Below are 17307 nucleotides of genomic sequence, written 5' to 3' on the forward strand. Positions count from 1 at the left end.
AAACTGATCTTCCCCGAGGTCGGCTTCTACTAGTTTTTCCATTCGTCTGTAAAGAATTCGTGTTAGTACTTTGCAGCTGTGGCTTATTAAACTGATTGTTCGGTAATTTTCACATCTGTCAACACCTGCTTTCTTTGGGATTGGAATTGTTATATTCTTCTTGAAGTCTGAGGGTATTTCGCCTGTTTCATACATCTTGTTCACCAGATGGTAGAGTTTTGTCAGGACTGGCTCTCCCAAGGCCGTCAGTAGTTGCAATGGAATGTTGTCTACTCCGGGGGCCTTGTTTCGACTCAGGTCCTTCAGTGATCTGTCAAACTCTTCACGCAGTATCGTATCTCCCATTTCATCTTCATCTACATCCTCTTCCATTTCCATAATATTGTCCTCAAGTGCATCGCCCTTGTATAGACCCTCTATATACTCCTTCCACCTTTCTGCTTCCCCTTCTTTGCTTAGAACTGGATTTCCATCTGAGCTCTTGATGTTCATACATGTGGTTCTCTTATCTCCAAAGGTCTCTTTAATTTTCCTGTAGGCAGTATCTATCTTACCCCTAGTGAGATAAGCCTCTACATCCTTACATTTGTCCTCTAGCCATCCCTGCTTAGCCATTTTGCACTTCCTGTCGATCTCATTTTTGAGACGTTTGTATTCCTTTTTGCCTGCTTCATTTACTGCGTTTTTGTATTTTCTCCTTTCATCAATTAAATTCAATATTTCTTCTGTTACCCAAGGATTTCTACTAACCCTCTTCTTTTTACCTACTTGATCGTCTGCTGCCTTCACTACTTCATCCCTCAGAGCTACCCATTCTTCTTCTACTGTATTTCTTTCCCCCATTCCTATCAATTGTTCCCTTATGCTCTCCCTGAAACTCTGTACAACCTCTGATTCTTTCAGTTTATCCAGGTCCCATCTCCTTAAATTCCCACCTTTTTGCAGTTTCTTCAGTTTTAATCTACAGGTCATAACCAATAGATTGTGGTCAGAGTCCACATCTGCCCCTGGAAACGTCTTACAATTTAAAACCTGGTTCCTAAATCTCTGTCTTACCATTATATAATCTATCTGATACCTTTTAGTATCTCCAGGGTTCTTCCATGTATACAACCTTCTATCATGATTCTTAAACCAAGTGTTAGCTATGATTAAGTTGTGCTCTGTGCAAAATTATATCAGGCGGCTTCCTCTTTCATTTCTTAGCCCCAATCCATATTCACCTACTACGTTTCCTTCTCTCCCTTTTCCTACACTCGAATTCCAGTCACCCATGACTATTAAATTTTCGTCTCCCTTCACTATCTGAATAATTTCTTTTATTTCATCATACATTTCTTCAATTTCTCCGTCATCTGCAGAGCTAGTTGGCATATAAACTTGTACTACTGTAGTAGGTGTGGACTTCGTATCTATCTTGGCCACAATAATGCGTTCACTGTGCTGTTTGTAGTAGCTTACCCGCATTCCTATTTTCCTATTCATTATTAAACCTACTCCTGCATTACCCCTATTGGACTTTGTGTTTATAACCCTGTAGTCACCTGACCAGAAGTCTTGTTCCTCCTGCCACCGAACTTCACTAATTCCCACTATATCTAACTTTAACCTATCCATTTCCCTTTTTAAATTTTCTAACCCACCTGCCCGATTAAGGGATCTGACATTCCACGCTCCGATCCGTAGAACGCCAGTTTTCTTTCTCCTGATAACGACATCCTCTTGAGTAGTCCCCGCCCGGAGATCCGAATGGGGGACTATTTTACCTCCGGAATATTTTACCCAAAAGGACGCCATCATCATTTAATCATACAGTAAAGCTGCATGCCCTCGGGAAAAATTACGGCCGTAGTTTCCCCTTGCTTTCAGCCGTTCGCAGTACCAGCACAGCAAAGCCGTTTTGGTTATTGTTACAAGGCCAGATCAGTCAATCATCCAGACTGTTGCCCTTGCAACTACTGAAAAGGCTGCTGCCCCTCTTCAGGAACCACACGTTTGTCTGGCCTCTCAACAGATACCCCTCCGTTGTGGTTGTACCTACGGTGCGGCTATCTGTATCGCTGAGGCACGCAAGCCTCCCCACCAACGGCAAGGTCCATGGTTCATCGGGGGGTGGCTCGCATACAGGTTGCCTATTACAGCTTCTAGGTGTTGTATAGGATACTTAGTATATAATGTTTCGCTAAGGAAACAGTGTATCGTTTGGATACAAAATTCAAAACTAGGCTTAACGGTACGCATTCAAACTGAGAGAGGGTCGCCGTCGTCAGACCCTGTTGGAATTACGACGTCACGTACTACTTTCGCCCGAGAATCTGACGCTGTCGTAACTAGGAGGGTTGACTGCGGTGCTCCACGGACGCGCTGCACTCTCGTCTTTGAAGAGGACGTTCTACGTCGTGTAGAATAGAACTCAACAACGAGAACTCGAATCATTGCTCTTGCCATAGGCTCCTGTAGACCACATAACTCAGGGCTGGTTGTCTCAGCTGCTTGCGTAACGTGAAGCAGGAGATTTGAAAGTGATTCGATCTCCAAATTTGTTATACAGCCAAACGGTGCATTTTTGTAACCTTTATTTACAATCTCTAGAAGCCTGTAATAGGAATTGTGAAACGCCCTGTGTGCTGGTTGGTTATAATCAAACTTCCACTACGTGATCCAGTGTAGAGAGGAAACTTTATAGGAATTATTTTCAGACTGTGCGCAGCAGAATTTTCGTTGTTAGTAGTGTCAGCGTCGTGACTTGCAGCTATGCTCTGGTACTGGTACGGCGATGTAGGTCTGAAACACAAGCATCAGTTTGTATTAAAGTTGCAGACAGTTAACTTAGGTCTGGACAAGGTGAGCTGGGTCTTACTCGTAAAGCTCTTTTATCAAAACAACAGCAGCAGTCGTGCTGCTCTTTGGGATTATCAATGCATTGGAGGAATACGGAGAGATCCTCTTTCCACACAGGTGTTGAAGAACATAAATGATTAGTTCAGCTTAAGTGGTGATTTGGGAATTGCTCCTGGAAGAGGCCGAAGGCCAACTGCGCCACAAATTGTTGAGAATGCTAGACGCAGTGTGTGATCTTCAAGTAGTGCACGAGCTGTTTCACGACAGCTGAACATCGCGTGGTCGACTGTTGTTTCGGGCGCCAGTAGGGAAATATCTAGAGTGGTTCAACGCAATCGTGGATACAGAAGATGGTCAGGTTGAGCAACGTTTGTAACCTGGAACGTACATGTGGTACGCAGTTAACAAATGTTATGCTATCGCCGGCCGAAGTGGCCGTGCGGTTAAAGGCGCTGCAGTCTGGAACCGCAAGACCTCTACGGTCGCAGGTTCGAATCCTGCCTCGGGCATGGATGTTTGTGATGTCCTTAGGTTAGTTAGGTTTAACTAGTTCTAAGTTTTAGGGGACTAATGACCTCAGCAGTTGAGTCCCATAGTGCTCAGAGCCATTTTTTGTTATCCTATCATGTGGAAAATAAAATGTGTTTCTTTCAATGATTTCTTCATTATCTCTCTTCCGCATGTCCTTAAAAATGTTTCCACGAAGATTGTCGGCAGCTCGTGGTCTCGCGGTCGCCTTCTCGCTTCGCGAACGCGGGGTCCCGGGTTCGATTCCCGGCGGGGTCAAGGATTTTTCACTGCGCCGAGATGACTGAGTGTTTGTGTTGTCCTCGTCCTTTCATCATCATTCATGAAAGTGGCGAGTTTGGACTGAGGAAAGGTTGGGAATTTGTACGGGCGCTGATAACCGCGCAGCTGAGCGCCCCACAAACCAAAAACATCATCATCCACGAAGCTTCATTATCCTACGAACACTCGTTTGTCTAGGGGGCCTCCTCAAACAGTAAAAGCTTGGTTCAAATGGCTCTGAGCACTAGGGGAGTTAACTTCTGAGGTCATCAGTCCCCCTAGAACTTAGAACCACTTAAACCTAACTAACCTAAAGACATCACACACATCCGTGCCCGAGGCAGGATTCGAACCTGCGACCGTAGCGGTCACACGCTTCCAGACTGTAGCGCCTAGAACCGCTCGGCCACCACGGCCGGCAAAGCTTAATTATAACACCCTGTGTATCCCAGTATGTTTCTCGTACTCTCCCCCAACCTCCCAGACTTCTGCTTTGTTTACTTGCAAATCACTAGTTCTACATGACTGATGACTCATTCCACTTCCAGTATTTGTCACCATTTCTCAAGATCTGCTGTGGTAAGCTCTCAATAACATGAACAAACAGAACGTCTCATCCAGTTTCACTAGACTATATCTTTTATATGCATTAAGATAGATATTAGGGGTAAATTGTAATTTACATGCCGTACCTAATTGCTTATCTTGCCAACGGTCGCCGGTTCACATGTTTTCTAGTAGGAGTCTCCCTCTGATGTAGCTACCTCGCTCGTACATTACCCAATTTGCATTGAGTCGCCATGGTAACAACACAGCAATAAAAGGCGTTTTGCCTTCTCCGTTTCAACGGGTGCAGTTGGGCTATAGCTGTGCGACATGATTTTCGTCGAGAACCCAAAGCATTTGACAGTAGCACAGAGAGTCTGAAAACACTAGCTGTTGGTGTAAGGGGAAATCCACAGGTCGCCCGTGCGATCGTCCAGTACGTAGGGCACATTCAGCAGAAATTTGCATGTAGCCTACAAAAGTCTACTCGTCGTGCCTGCCTAGGCCTAGCTACTGTTCATTTCTTCTTCTTCTTCTTCTTCTTCTTGCATTACGGCCTCTATAGGACCACGGGTAGCCCCTTCGTGGACTGCATTTTCCTCTTCTTCTCCCAGAACCTCTTCATTCTTTCTCTTCTTCTCTCCCGCTCTTCTTCCGAGATCTTCAGTCTCCGTTTCTCCTGTCGGCTCCACTAGTGACACTCTAATCTTTTCCTGTATTCTTCTCTGTCATTGATCTCCGGCATATTTGTCGGTGTATACTTGTCCAAAAAATGGTTCAAATGGCTCTGAGCTCTATGGGACTTAACTTCTAAGGTCATCAGTCCCCTAGACCTTAGAACTACTTAAACCTAACTAACCTAAGTGTTGTGACTTGGCAAGACAGCCAAGCCACTATGAGGTGAAGCCGAAAGGCACGCGTTTAAGCTCACGCCGGCTGGCGTGAGGTCTGGAACAGTTAAAGGAATAGAGACTAGCAAAAAAGGTATGTAGCTTCTGGAATACTTAACTTTAATCCATAATTGGTGAACATCGGTCTGACGGTACATGCATCACAAGATAAATAGCAAATGATAATGGCGCCTTGCTAGGTCCTAGCAAATGACGTAGCTGAAGGCTATGGTAACTATCGTCTCGGCAAATGAGAGCGTAATTTGTCAGTGAATCATCGCTAGCAAAGTCGGTTGTACAACTGGGGCGAGTGCTAGGAAGTGTCTCTAGACCTGCCGTGTGGCGGCGCTCGGTCTGCAATCACTGATAGTGGCGACACGCGGGTCCGACGTATACTAGCGGACCGCGGCCGATTTAAAGGCTACCACCTAGCAAGTGTGGTGTCGCGGTGACACCACACTAAGGACATCACACACATCCATGCCCGAGGCAGGATTCGAACGTGCGACCGTAGCGGTCTCACGGTTCCAGACTGTAGGGGCTAGAACCGCTCAGCCACCCCGGCCGGCTATATTTGTTCCTCCAGTTTTCCTTTCCTTCGACCTTGATCCCCAGTTCCAACCAGTCCTTCCTTCCGAAGTTCAACAACCCACTTGGTTCCTGTCTTTTCCCTTGTCTTCCCTGTTGTTTCCCACACTCTCTTCGTCATTCTGTTCATACTCATCCTAAATATATGTCCAGCAAACCTTGCCCTTTTGAGTCGGATTTCCCCGTATATTGTTCTCTTGTTCCAGTACAATTCCTCCCTAGGTCTTCGCATCCACCTCTCTCCATCTCTTTTGGGACCTAGTATTTTTCTCTCTTCTTTCTCTAGTTGTTCAGCCCCATTTCTACCTATTGTCATCGTCTCAGCAGCATATAATACTGCATTTCTCACCGTTGCCTTGTAGTGGCTTATCTTTGCCTCTGTGGATATATTCTTTTTATTGTATAGTCTCCCGTCATGCAGAAGGCTGACCTCAACTTCTTTATACTCTCTTCTTTATCCTCTTCTGTTCATTTATGTCTGTCTGGTGTATTTTGCAGCGACGCTGGTGTTTCACTATTCGGGATTCGGTTGCCACAAGTTCTTCATGACGGTGATAAACAACAACATGCAAAGTTCAGCTAAGTGATTATGTGCGTCCAGATGGGAGTTAACAATTTACTTTCACGTGAAGTGCTTACTAAAGCGGTTGAAGTGGAAAAGAGAACAGTCAAGTCGTAACAATATGGGAAAGACACACACAACAGTCGAGCAAGAGAGAGAGTCTCCAAACCGTCAAGTGTTTCCGCCCTTTCCCTAGAAAATACTTACGGCCTACATTTTTCTTATGGGAGGGTCGACATGTAGGGGAAAAGGGTTACAGGAATCATGTACCTGGATGTTTTGGCGATATGGTTATCTCCACAACAGCGAGGACACGTACAGTATTTTAGAGTTTTCAACCAGACGAAGCACCATCGTATTTACACCTTCATGTAAGGGCATTTCTTAAGAGTGAGCTGCCTCAACGATGGATTTTTAAAATTACGATTAGGATCAAATTTTTCACTTACGTTTCACAAATGTTCAGTGTTCCCTCCACCAGACGTACGAAAAACATCCAGACGAGAGTCTAACTAGTACCATACTTTTGCAAAGATGTCTTCTGTTACTGCGTTCACTGCTGTTACGCAGTGCTGTTGTATGGAGAGACTTTTCAGTCCCGCCCATGAGAAACCGTGACATCAGGCAACTTTGAATGCCAATGGTGCAATTCGGGATCTGTACGTCTCTTATATTCCGCCACCGAAACAGCTCACTGTTGAGAAATTCCCTTACGTGCAGGTGAAAAAGAAATGGCTCTCCGTCCTGTCGATAAACGAAAATATCAGCATATTCTCGCAGTTGAGGAAAACGTCAGATCTCCAACATACCCAGGTACGTGACTGCTGTAATATTTCCATGAAAAAAGGAACGACTGTAAATCTTTTCTCTGGAAACGGCGTATGACACATGAAGCTACGGAGAGTCTTTATCACGCACGGCTATGGTTCTGTATGTTCTTACGTTGTGGCATTTCACTTTTCTTCCTACGCAGAACGGAGTGTCATCAGTTAGCACTGCACGAGATGGTAACAGTTAACTTCCACCTCGACGGCCAGAATGAACTCTAGGCGTTTTTCAGCGCCGGCCTTAATGGACCGTTAGCTTTAGAATCGTGTATGGTTTGAAACACAAAAGTCGCCAGAGAGGTACACGAGGAATGGACGAATGTCACGTACACTGACACACACTTAGCGGTGATCGAGCGAATGAGTGAACTAGCGGCATCACGAGAACCTACCGGCAACCACATGAATGGCAAATTACAACTGGGGCCAAGGTACACTTTTACTGCTGCGTTTAAGTCAAAATTTATTCCAAGTTTCTATTTCCATTCCTGTTGAATACATAGTGTTGTGACATAGAAAAAAAAACACTCCGTCTTCAGGCCACAAGTGGCCCATCGGGACCATCCGACCGCCGTGTCATCCTCAGAGGAGGATGCGGATAGGAGGGGCGTGGGGTCAGCACACCGCTCTCCCGGTCGTTATGATGGTATCTTGACCGAAGCCGCTACTATTCGGTCGAGTAGCTCCTCAAGTGGCATCACGAGGCTGAGTGCACCCCGAAAAATGGTAATAGCGCATGGCGGCCTGGATGGTCATCCATCCAACTGCCGACCACGCCCGACAGCTCTTAACTTCGGTGATCTCACGGGAATCGGTGTAGCCACTGCGGCAAGGCTGTAGTGTTGTGACATAGACCGAATGATTTTAAAACTCTTTTTACAGGGTGGGCAAAATAAAATTGGATGGAAAATATTTCATGAACTTTCGTCAAATAAAGACTGGCTGGAGGCCGTGGCTGTTACATGGAATAAACTGCTGATGGTGTGCAGCAACCAGCCACATACTGGTTCTAGGTTACTTTATTCAAACAATAGCGGACTCCGTACTTTTTGAGTAAAGTATCCTAAACCAGTTTGTGGCTGGTTGCTGTGCATCAGACGTAGTCAATCTGGTCCGTACCGCCCACTAGTGAGCGTTCCAGCTTTCATGCTGGGCGTTGGGCGGTAAGGATTTAAAAACATTTTCATTAGATTTCATAAAATTTTAACACAAAGTAGTTGGTAAGTAATTATTGTTAAAAAGTTTAACATTCTGTACCTCTGCTTTTTAAATTTTATAAAATAAAGTTACTTCCCTATTTTATAACTCACCATTACTGTAGAACACTTGGGCAGTTAGAAAATTTTTTTGCTAACAGAGACACAAAATGGGCGGCTGGTAAAAAGGGCTGATTATACCTGCTGTGCAGTATCAACAAATATTGCATGCTCTTTAAGATAGGCAACTCACCGTCCATCAAAAACATTCCGAGACTGATTTTATTAATGGCTTACAAGCGACGTCAACACGGCAACAACGGTAGCAGCTAAAACTAATAGCTAACAGATTTGCATTCGGCCATTCAGTTGTGAGCAAACTGTTAAGTAGTGGACTTGCGACCGTAGTATGTCAACGTTGTTGTGTCACAAATCGAATGGGGCAATATTCCTGAATTAAGTATTCAAAACATTCTCAACAATGAATTGAAGAAGAGAAAAGTGTGTGCACCGTTTCTCTGGTGGTAAGTTCCTACGGGACCAAACTGCTGAGGTCATCGGTCTCTAGACTTACGCACTACTTAATCTGACTTAAACTAACTTACGCTAAGGACAACACACACACACACACACACACACACACAAACACACACACATCCACGCCCGATGGAGGACTCGAACCTTCAAAGGGGGGCGCCGCGTGAACCGTGGCAAGGCGCCTGAGACCACGCGGCTACCATCCTGCAACAGTTTCTCTTGCGGATCTTGACTCCCGAACAAAAAGAGCTATGCCTGGCCACTTGCCGTGTCTTGAGTGAGGCGCTTCAGTCTGCAACCGCGCGACCGCTACGGTCGCAGGTTCGAATCCTGCCTCAGGCATGGATGTGTGTTATGTCCTTAGGTTAGTTAGGTTTAATTAGTTCTGAGTTCTAGGGGACTGATAACCTCAGATGTTGAGTCCCATAGTACTCAGGGCCATTTGAACCACTTTTTTTTTTTTTTTTTGTCTTGAGTGAAATGAAAAACTTGGACGTTTCTTTCCTGTAAAAAATCATCATCGGTGACGAGACTTGGTGTTATCAGTACGGACCTATCACAAATGGTTCAAATGGCTCTGAGCGCTATGGGACTTACCATCTGTGGTCATCAGTCCCCTAGAACTTAGAACTACTTAAACCTAACTAACCTAAGGACATCACACACATCCATGCCCGAGGTAGGATTCGAACCTGCGACCGTAGCAGTCACGCGGTTCCGGACTGAGCGCCTAGAACCGCTAGACCACCCCGGCCGGCCTGACCTATCACAAAACGACAAAATGTGAATTTGGGTCTCTGGAGATTCACCAAGACCAGAAAGGTGTAAATGTGATGTCCAGGCTGAACAACATCCCAGAGAAGTACATTTCTGACGCTTTCACTTGGTTATATGAACGTTCCGTTGTAATGTACGAGGGTATAATGAACATGAAACTTCTTGTTTCATTACTGCTACCTGACCTAGGCTCTGTCTCAATGCGCGAATATACCCCCAGTATCGTTTGTATCGAATTAATATGATAATACATTTTATTGGTTCAAATGGCTCTGAGCACTATGGGACTCAACTTCTGAGGTCATCAGTCCCCTAGAATTTAGAACTACTTAAACCTAACTAACCTAAGGACAACACACACATCCATGCCCGAGGCAGGATTCGAACCTGCGACCGTATATATTTTATTAATAAATCTCTTATTCTATCAGTAGTTTGCTACCTACAGAAATAATAATGCTTTGATTATGGTCTGTTATTAAATCTTACATTTATTCATTAAAAACAGGATGAGCAATATTCCTAACCTAAAGCATTACAATCAAATTAATTACCTAAACTAACTATCCTACCATTGGCACAATCGAGACCCTATCCCTAATCGTCCCTTTCCCCAACTTACGTAGGTTAACACTGGCCACGCAAGTGGTTTTACTGAAGTTCCACCCCGACGGACACAGAATCAGAGAACTCAAGCAAAGAGCTAGTGGAACACGTACGCAATTTCAATTACGATGCCATACTTTCCAGTTGTTTGCTCTAATATCACCAAACTTCACCACGTAGATAACGACAGTCGTCCCAGGCACCACCGGGATGTCGACTTTGTCCTGTGAGAGCTCTTGCGGGGCAGACCCTCATCGTCCGCCTAGCACCACCGCCGACACCAGAGTTGGATCTTGCGGCCGCCAAACTGTGCCGATCCTCGCACATGTACACTACTGGCCATTAAAACTGCTACACCAAGAAGAAATGCAGATGATAATCGGGTATCCATTGGACAAATATTATACTAGAACTGACATGTGATTACATTTTCACGCAATTTGGGTGCATAGATCCTCAGAAATCAGTACCCAGAACAACCACCTCTAGCCGTAATAACGGCCTTGATACGCCTGGGCATTGAGTCAAACAGAGCTTGGATGGCGTATACAGGTACAGCTGCCCATGCAGCTTCAACACGGTAAAACAGTTAATCAAGAGTAGTGACTGGCGCATTGTCACGAGCCATTTGCACGGCCACCATTGACCAGACGTTTTCAATTGGTGAGAGATCTGGAGAATGTGCTGGCCGGGGCAGCAGTCGAACATTTTCTGTATCCAGAAAGCCCCGTACAGGACCTGCAACATGCGGTCGTGCATTATCCTGCTGAAATGTAGGGTTTCGCAAGGATCGAATGAAGGGTAGAGCCACGGGTCGTAACACATCTGAAATGTAACGTCCACCGTTCAAAGTCCCGTCAATGCGAACAAGAGGTGACCGAGACGTGTAACCAATGGCACCCATGCCATCACGCCTGGTGATACGCCAGTATGGCGATGACGACTACACGCTTCCAATGTGCGTTCACCGCGATGTCACCAAACACGGATGCGACCATCATGATGCTGTAAACAGATCCTGGATTCAACCGAAAAAATGACGTTTTGCCATTCGTGCACCCAGGTTCGTCGTTGAGTACACCATCACAGGCGCTCCTGTCTGTGAAGCAGCGTCAAGGGTAACCACAGCCATGGTCTCCGAGCTGATAGTCCATGCTGCTACAAACGTCGACTCAGGGATCGACGTGGCTGCACGATCCGTTAAAGCCATGCGAATAAGATGCCTGTCATCTCGACTGCTAGTGATACGAGGCCGTTGGGATCCATTACGGCGTTCCGTATTACCGTCCTGAACCCACCGATTCCGTATTCTGCTATCAGTCATTGGATCTCCATCAACGCGAGCAGCAGTGTCGCGATACGATAAACCGCAATCGCGATAGGCTACAATCCGACCTTTATCAAAGTCGGAAATGTGATGTACGCATTTCTCCTCCTTACACGAGGCATTACAACAACGTTTCCCCAGGCAACGCCGTTCAACTGCTGTTTGTGTATGAGAAATCGGTTGGAAACTTTCCTCGTGTCAGCACGTTATAGGTGTCGCCACCGGCGCCAACCTTGTGTGAATGCCCTGAAAAGTTAATCATTTGCATATCACAGAATCTTCTTCCTGTCGGTTAAATTTCGCGTCTGTAGCACGTAATCTTCGTGGTGTAGCAATTTTAATGTCCAGTAGTCTATCCATACGCGTTTTTTTGGCCAAACAGGACTCTGAATTTTCGCTCGGTTCTTGTTGCCGCCAAACTTTGCCGTTCCTCTCACATGTACTCCTACGCTTTTTGGCCAATCAGGACTCTATAATGTCGCGCGGATCTCCCTCCTTTCGTGGGATCGAACGTATTTGCGTCCCGTTAGCCGCAACGGCGGGAAACAGTCTCTCTCTGTCTCGCACGTACGTCCTCTCTCTCATCTTCCACCTGTGAGGTCTCAGGCTCCCCCAATACCCCCTGTGGTCACAAGTGACACTCAGCCGACAAAGCAGCCGCCGTGTGAAGCACCGGCCAGCTGCCGGCCACTTCGCTTGCTCGACATCACAAACAACTCTTTCCTGCGTCCGTCAAAACCGCCTTCCCAATGATAACATGCACGGTTCTAAAATCTTATGTACCAGTATTAACCTTGATATGTTGATACTAGTATCGTTCTGTCAAATGGCTCTCTCTATCTGCGTGGTATTTGTCGTATATTATTTTCTGAATAAATATGATGTAAGGTGCTAAAATCTGCCACCTTACACCGTGCGCTATACTCTAGTGGGGATAGACTATTAGAAAAGCTGTAGCATTAAAACTACCATTTTAACTTTTCTCTATTTTTTCCAGTCTCGAAATGTTTTGGACTGATGTGGTGTGATAGGTTGTCTAGATTAAAGATCATGAATAAAAAAACGCACCACTAAGGAGTTACGAACATTGGCCACGTACTGATATTCATACAGGTATCGTCGAAAAATTGAAAATTGAATTGTAAACTTTGGCGGCAGCTGCAGCACATTCTAACCGTGCTAATGGCATGGCACAGAAAGTCTTCCCGAATTTCATTCCATGTATTCAGTTGGACAATAACTATGCCTCGCAGACAGGCGTGTGAAAAATATCTGCAGATGTCAGCATCTGAGAGAGGACGTGCAATTAGTCTCAAAGAATCCGGTTGGAGTAATCAGCGAATCGCCACTGTTCGACGATCGTGGCAGGAATGGATGAACCATGGCCGAACACAGTGTCAAGAATGAAGCAGTCGACCTAGGCAGACTCCAGAACGAGCTGTCAGAGCAGTCATCAGCGAGGCATTCAGAGCTTTGGATTCGTCCTGGCCATAGATCTGACGTGCAGTAGTTTAGAGTGAGTACAAGGACCGTTAATAGTTGGCTCTCAGAAAGCACACGGTGCCCCTTCTGCCGACTAGTCTTGACCTCTATAAACCAACAAGCCTGTCTGTAGTAGTGCTGGGCACATTCGGCATGGAATCTCGTTGACTGGAGTGGAATTGCCTTCAGTGACGAGCCCCAATGGCCAGCGAAGACGATTCTGGAGATGTCCTGGTAAGTGGTGGGACACCAGCCTGAATGTCACCTGCCATGCATACCGACAATGTGAAGTGGTAGTCTGGGGTGCCATTTCTTTATACAGCAGGACCCCTTTGGTTGTCATCCGCGACACCCTTACAGCGCAGCGGTACGTCGACATATTATACGACCCGTTTTGTTGCCATTCATAGCAAGCCATCGTTTGCTTCTATTTCAGCAAATCCGGCCGGGGTGGCCGAGCGGTTCTAGGCGCTACAGTCTGGAACCGCGCGACCGCTGCGGTCGCAGGTTCGAATCCTGCCTCGGGCATGGATATGTGTGATGTCCTTAGGTTAGTTAGGTTTAAGTAGTTGTAAGTTCTGGGAGACTGATGACCTCAGAAGTTAAGTCGCATAGTGCTCAGAGCCATTTGAACCATTATTTCAGCAAAATAATGCCCATCCACATATAGCGAGAGTTTCTACTGCTTATCTTCGTGTTTGCCAAATACTAATTTGGCCAACAAGACAGACAGCCTCTCCCAATTGAGAACATTTGGAGCATTATGGGCTGTATCGTCCAACTATTGGGCATTAAAATTGCTACACCACGAAGATGACGTGCTACAAACGCGAAATTTAACCGACAGGAGGAAGATTCTGTGATATGCAAATGATTAACTTTTCAGAGCATTCACACAAGGTTGGCGCCGGTGGCGACACCTATAACGGGCTGACATGAGGAAAGTTTCCAACTGATTTCTCATACACAAGCAGCAGTTGACCGGCGTTGCCTGGTGAAACGTTGTTGTGATGCCTCGTGTAAGGAGGAGAAATGCGTACCATTACGTTTCCGACTTTGATAAAGGTCGGATTGTAGCCTATCGCGATTGCGGTTTATCGTATCGCGACATTGCTGCTCGCGTTGATCCAGATCCAATGACTGTTAGCAGAATATGGAATCGGTGGGTTCAGGAGGGTAATACGGAAATCCGTGCTGGATCCCAACGGCGTCGTGTCACTAGCAGTTGAGATGACAGGCATCTTATCCGCATGGCTGTATGGATCGTGCAGCTACGTCTCGATCCCCGAGTCAACAGATGGGGACGTTTGCAAGACAACAACCATCTGCACGAACAGTTCGACGACGTTTGCAGCAGCATGGATTATCAGCTCAGAGGCCATGGCTGCGGTTACCTCTGACGCTGCATCACAGACAGGAGCGCCTGCGATGGTGTACTCAACGACGAACCTGGGTACACGAATGGCAAAACGTCATTTTTTTCGGATGAATCCAGGTTCTGTTTACAGCTTCATGATGGTCGCATCCGTGTTTGGTGACATCGCGGTGAACGCACATTGGAAGCGTGTATTCGTCATCGCCATACTGGCGTATCACCAGGCGTGATGGTATGTGGTGCCACTGGTTACACGTCTCGGTCACCTCTTGTTCTCATTGACGGCACTTTGAACGGTGGACGTTACATTTCAGATGTGTTACGACCCGTGGCTCTACCCTTCATTCGATCCCTACGAAACCCTACATTTCAGCAGGATAATGCACGACGGCATGTTGCAGGTCCTACACGGGCCTTTATGGATACAGAAAAAGTTCGACTGCTGCCCTGGCCAGCACATTCTCCAGATCTCTCACCAATTGAAAACGTCTGGTCAATGGTGACCGAGCAACTGGCTCGTCACAATACGCCAGTCACTAGTCTTGATGAACTGTGGTCTCGTGTTGAAGCTGCATATGCAGCTGTACCTATACACCCCATCCAAGCTCTGTTTGACTCAATGCCCAGGCGTATCAAGGCCGTTATTACGGCCAGAGGTGGTTGTTCTAGATACTGATTTCTAAGTATCTACGCACCCAAATTGCGTGAAAATGTAATCACATGTCAGTTCTGGTATAACGTATTTGTCCAATGAATACCCGTTTATCATCTGCATTTCTTCTTGGTGTAGCAATTGTAATGGCCAGTAGTGTATCTCGGGGTTTTGACGATCTAACACGCCAGTAGGACAGAAGTTGGCGCAATATCCCTGAGGAGGACATCCAACAACTCTGTCAATCAGTGCTAAGCTGAACATTAACTGTTTGCATAAGGGCCAGAGATGGACCAGCGCTTTATTGACTTACTCAGTTTTTGATGCTTTTTATCTTGAATACATCATCCAATTTTTCTGAAACTTTAATCGTGTGTTTGTCTGTACATGTGCATCACTTCCGCTAGTCTACTGATTTGCATGTTTCCGGTAATTCCTTCGTGGCTTCGTTCAGGAATCAAGGTGAAACGTGAGCTTCGTCTGTACAGAAACCCTACGAGGCTCGTCGAAGGGCCCGCACCTGCGCGCCACCGGGCCGTTCGAGTTCAGCGTGGCACACTACACGGGCAAGGTGACGTACAACGCGACGGACATGGCCGAGAAGAACCGAGACTTCCTGCCGCCCGAGATGATCGAGACGCTGCGGCAGTCGACCGACCCGGTCATCCGGCAGCTGTTCACCAACCAGCTGTCGCGGCCCGGAAACCTCACCTTCACCCCGGAGGAGCAGGAGGCGGCCACCACGCCCTCCACCGAGAAGAAGAAGAGCAAGTGGGGCCGCGCGCTCGTCGCCGAGAACACCCGCATGAGGGTGAGTACCTCTCTCCCTCCCTCTCTCTCTCTCTCTCTCTCTCTCTCTCTCTCTCTCTCTCGAGTTTTCAATAAATGGCGTACTGTCTTAGAAGGGGACGTCCTCAGGAGCAGAACCGAATATTTTGAAAGTAACCTACACGGCGGTGTCGGCTATTGCCCAGCATACCACATTCTGCAGTCATTCGCCCTGGTGGGTCCTTGTTTGCCAGTAATCGACAAAAAAGAATTCTTTGCTGTACCCAGGGACAAAACGATCAATTTATCTAGCTGGTATCCTGAAGGTTATCAGTTCTAGTCTTGTTGATGCTCTTTATTTATTTATCACATCCTTATCGAAATAATTGATTATTATTTTTATTCAATTCAAATGAGTGAAATCTTATGGGACTTAACTGCTAAGGTCATCAATCCCTAAGCTTACATACTACTTAACCTAAATTATCCTAAGTACAAACACACACACCCGCGCCCGAGGGAGGACTCGAACCTCCACCGGGACCAGCCGCACAGTCCATGACTGCAGCGCCCTTAGACCGCTCGGCTAATCCCGCGCGGCTCTTATTCAATTAATTGGCTTAAACATGTCAGCTTTCTCTTCCATTTCATTGTTTCTCCAGTTTATCATTGCATTAACTTTTTATTTCTCACACTTTTTACTTTCTATTCTTTTTTCATTTGGAATATTTACCCATGTAATTTTAATTACTTTCCTTTATCAAATGGCTCTGAACACTACGGGACTTGACATCTGAGGTCATCAGTCCCCTAGAACTTAGAATTACTTAAACCTAACTAAGCTAAGGACATCACACACATCCATACCCGAGGCAGGATTCGAATCTGCTACCATAGCGGTCGCGCGGTTCGAGACTGAAGCGCCTAGAACCTCTCGGCCACACCGGGCGGCTTTCAGTTATCAGTCGTAATATTTGAACGTTTTGTTACACCGATCAATCGATTAGAAAACAAACTACGAAATAGTTGTTTTTATTGTGGCTGTGCAGTGGTGAAAAAAAAATTTTTCCCAATCTTTTTGATGGTAAACGTTATATCGCCCACCCGGTTAGCCGTGCGGTCTAATGCATTGCTTTCCGGGCTGGAAGGCGTGCCGGTCCCCGGCACGAATCCGCCCGGCGGATTAGTGTCGAGGTTCGGTGTGCCGACCAGTCTGTGGATGGTTTTTAAGGCGGTTTCCCATCTGCCTCGGCGTATGCGGGCTGGTCCCCCTTATTCCGCCTCAGTTTCACTATGTCGGCGATTGCTGCGCAAACACTTTCTCCACGTACGCGTACACCATAATTGGGGTTATATTCGTCTGGTGTGATACGTTCCCAGCGGGGGGGGGGGGGGGGGGGGGGAGATGGGTGGCCCTCTGGGGGCCGAACTGCACAGTAACCCCCTAGGTTCGTTGTGGGTGAGTGGACTGCTATAGCCTGTTGTGGGGTTGTGTACCACTGAGGGCTACGGCGGGGACGAAGCCTCTCCGTCCTTTCTAGGTG

At 46.5% G+C, this 17307-nt stretch overlaps 1 protein-coding gene across 2 annotated transcripts in view; it reads left to right on the forward strand.

Annotated features, from left to right (window-relative positions):
• LOC124776478 (neither inactivation nor afterpotential protein C) overlaps window positions 1-17307 on the forward strand; it is a 372945-nt gene that overhangs the window by 182061 nt on the left and 173577 nt on the right. For both annotated transcript variants that reach the window (XM_047251492.1, XM_047251493.1), the window contains exon 16: window positions 15484-15806. In XM_047251492.1, the coding sequence (XP_047107448.1) occupies window positions 15484-15806 (323 nt within the window). The remainder of the gene's footprint in view (window positions 1-15483; window positions 15807-17307) is intronic.

The sequence above is a fragment of the Schistocerca piceifrons genome, chromosome 2, assembly GCF_021461385.2.
Source record: "Schistocerca piceifrons isolate TAMUIC-IGC-003096 chromosome 2, iqSchPice1.1, whole genome shotgun sequence".
Taxonomy (NCBI): Eukaryota; Metazoa; Arthropoda; class Insecta; order Orthoptera; family Acrididae; genus Schistocerca; species Schistocerca piceifrons.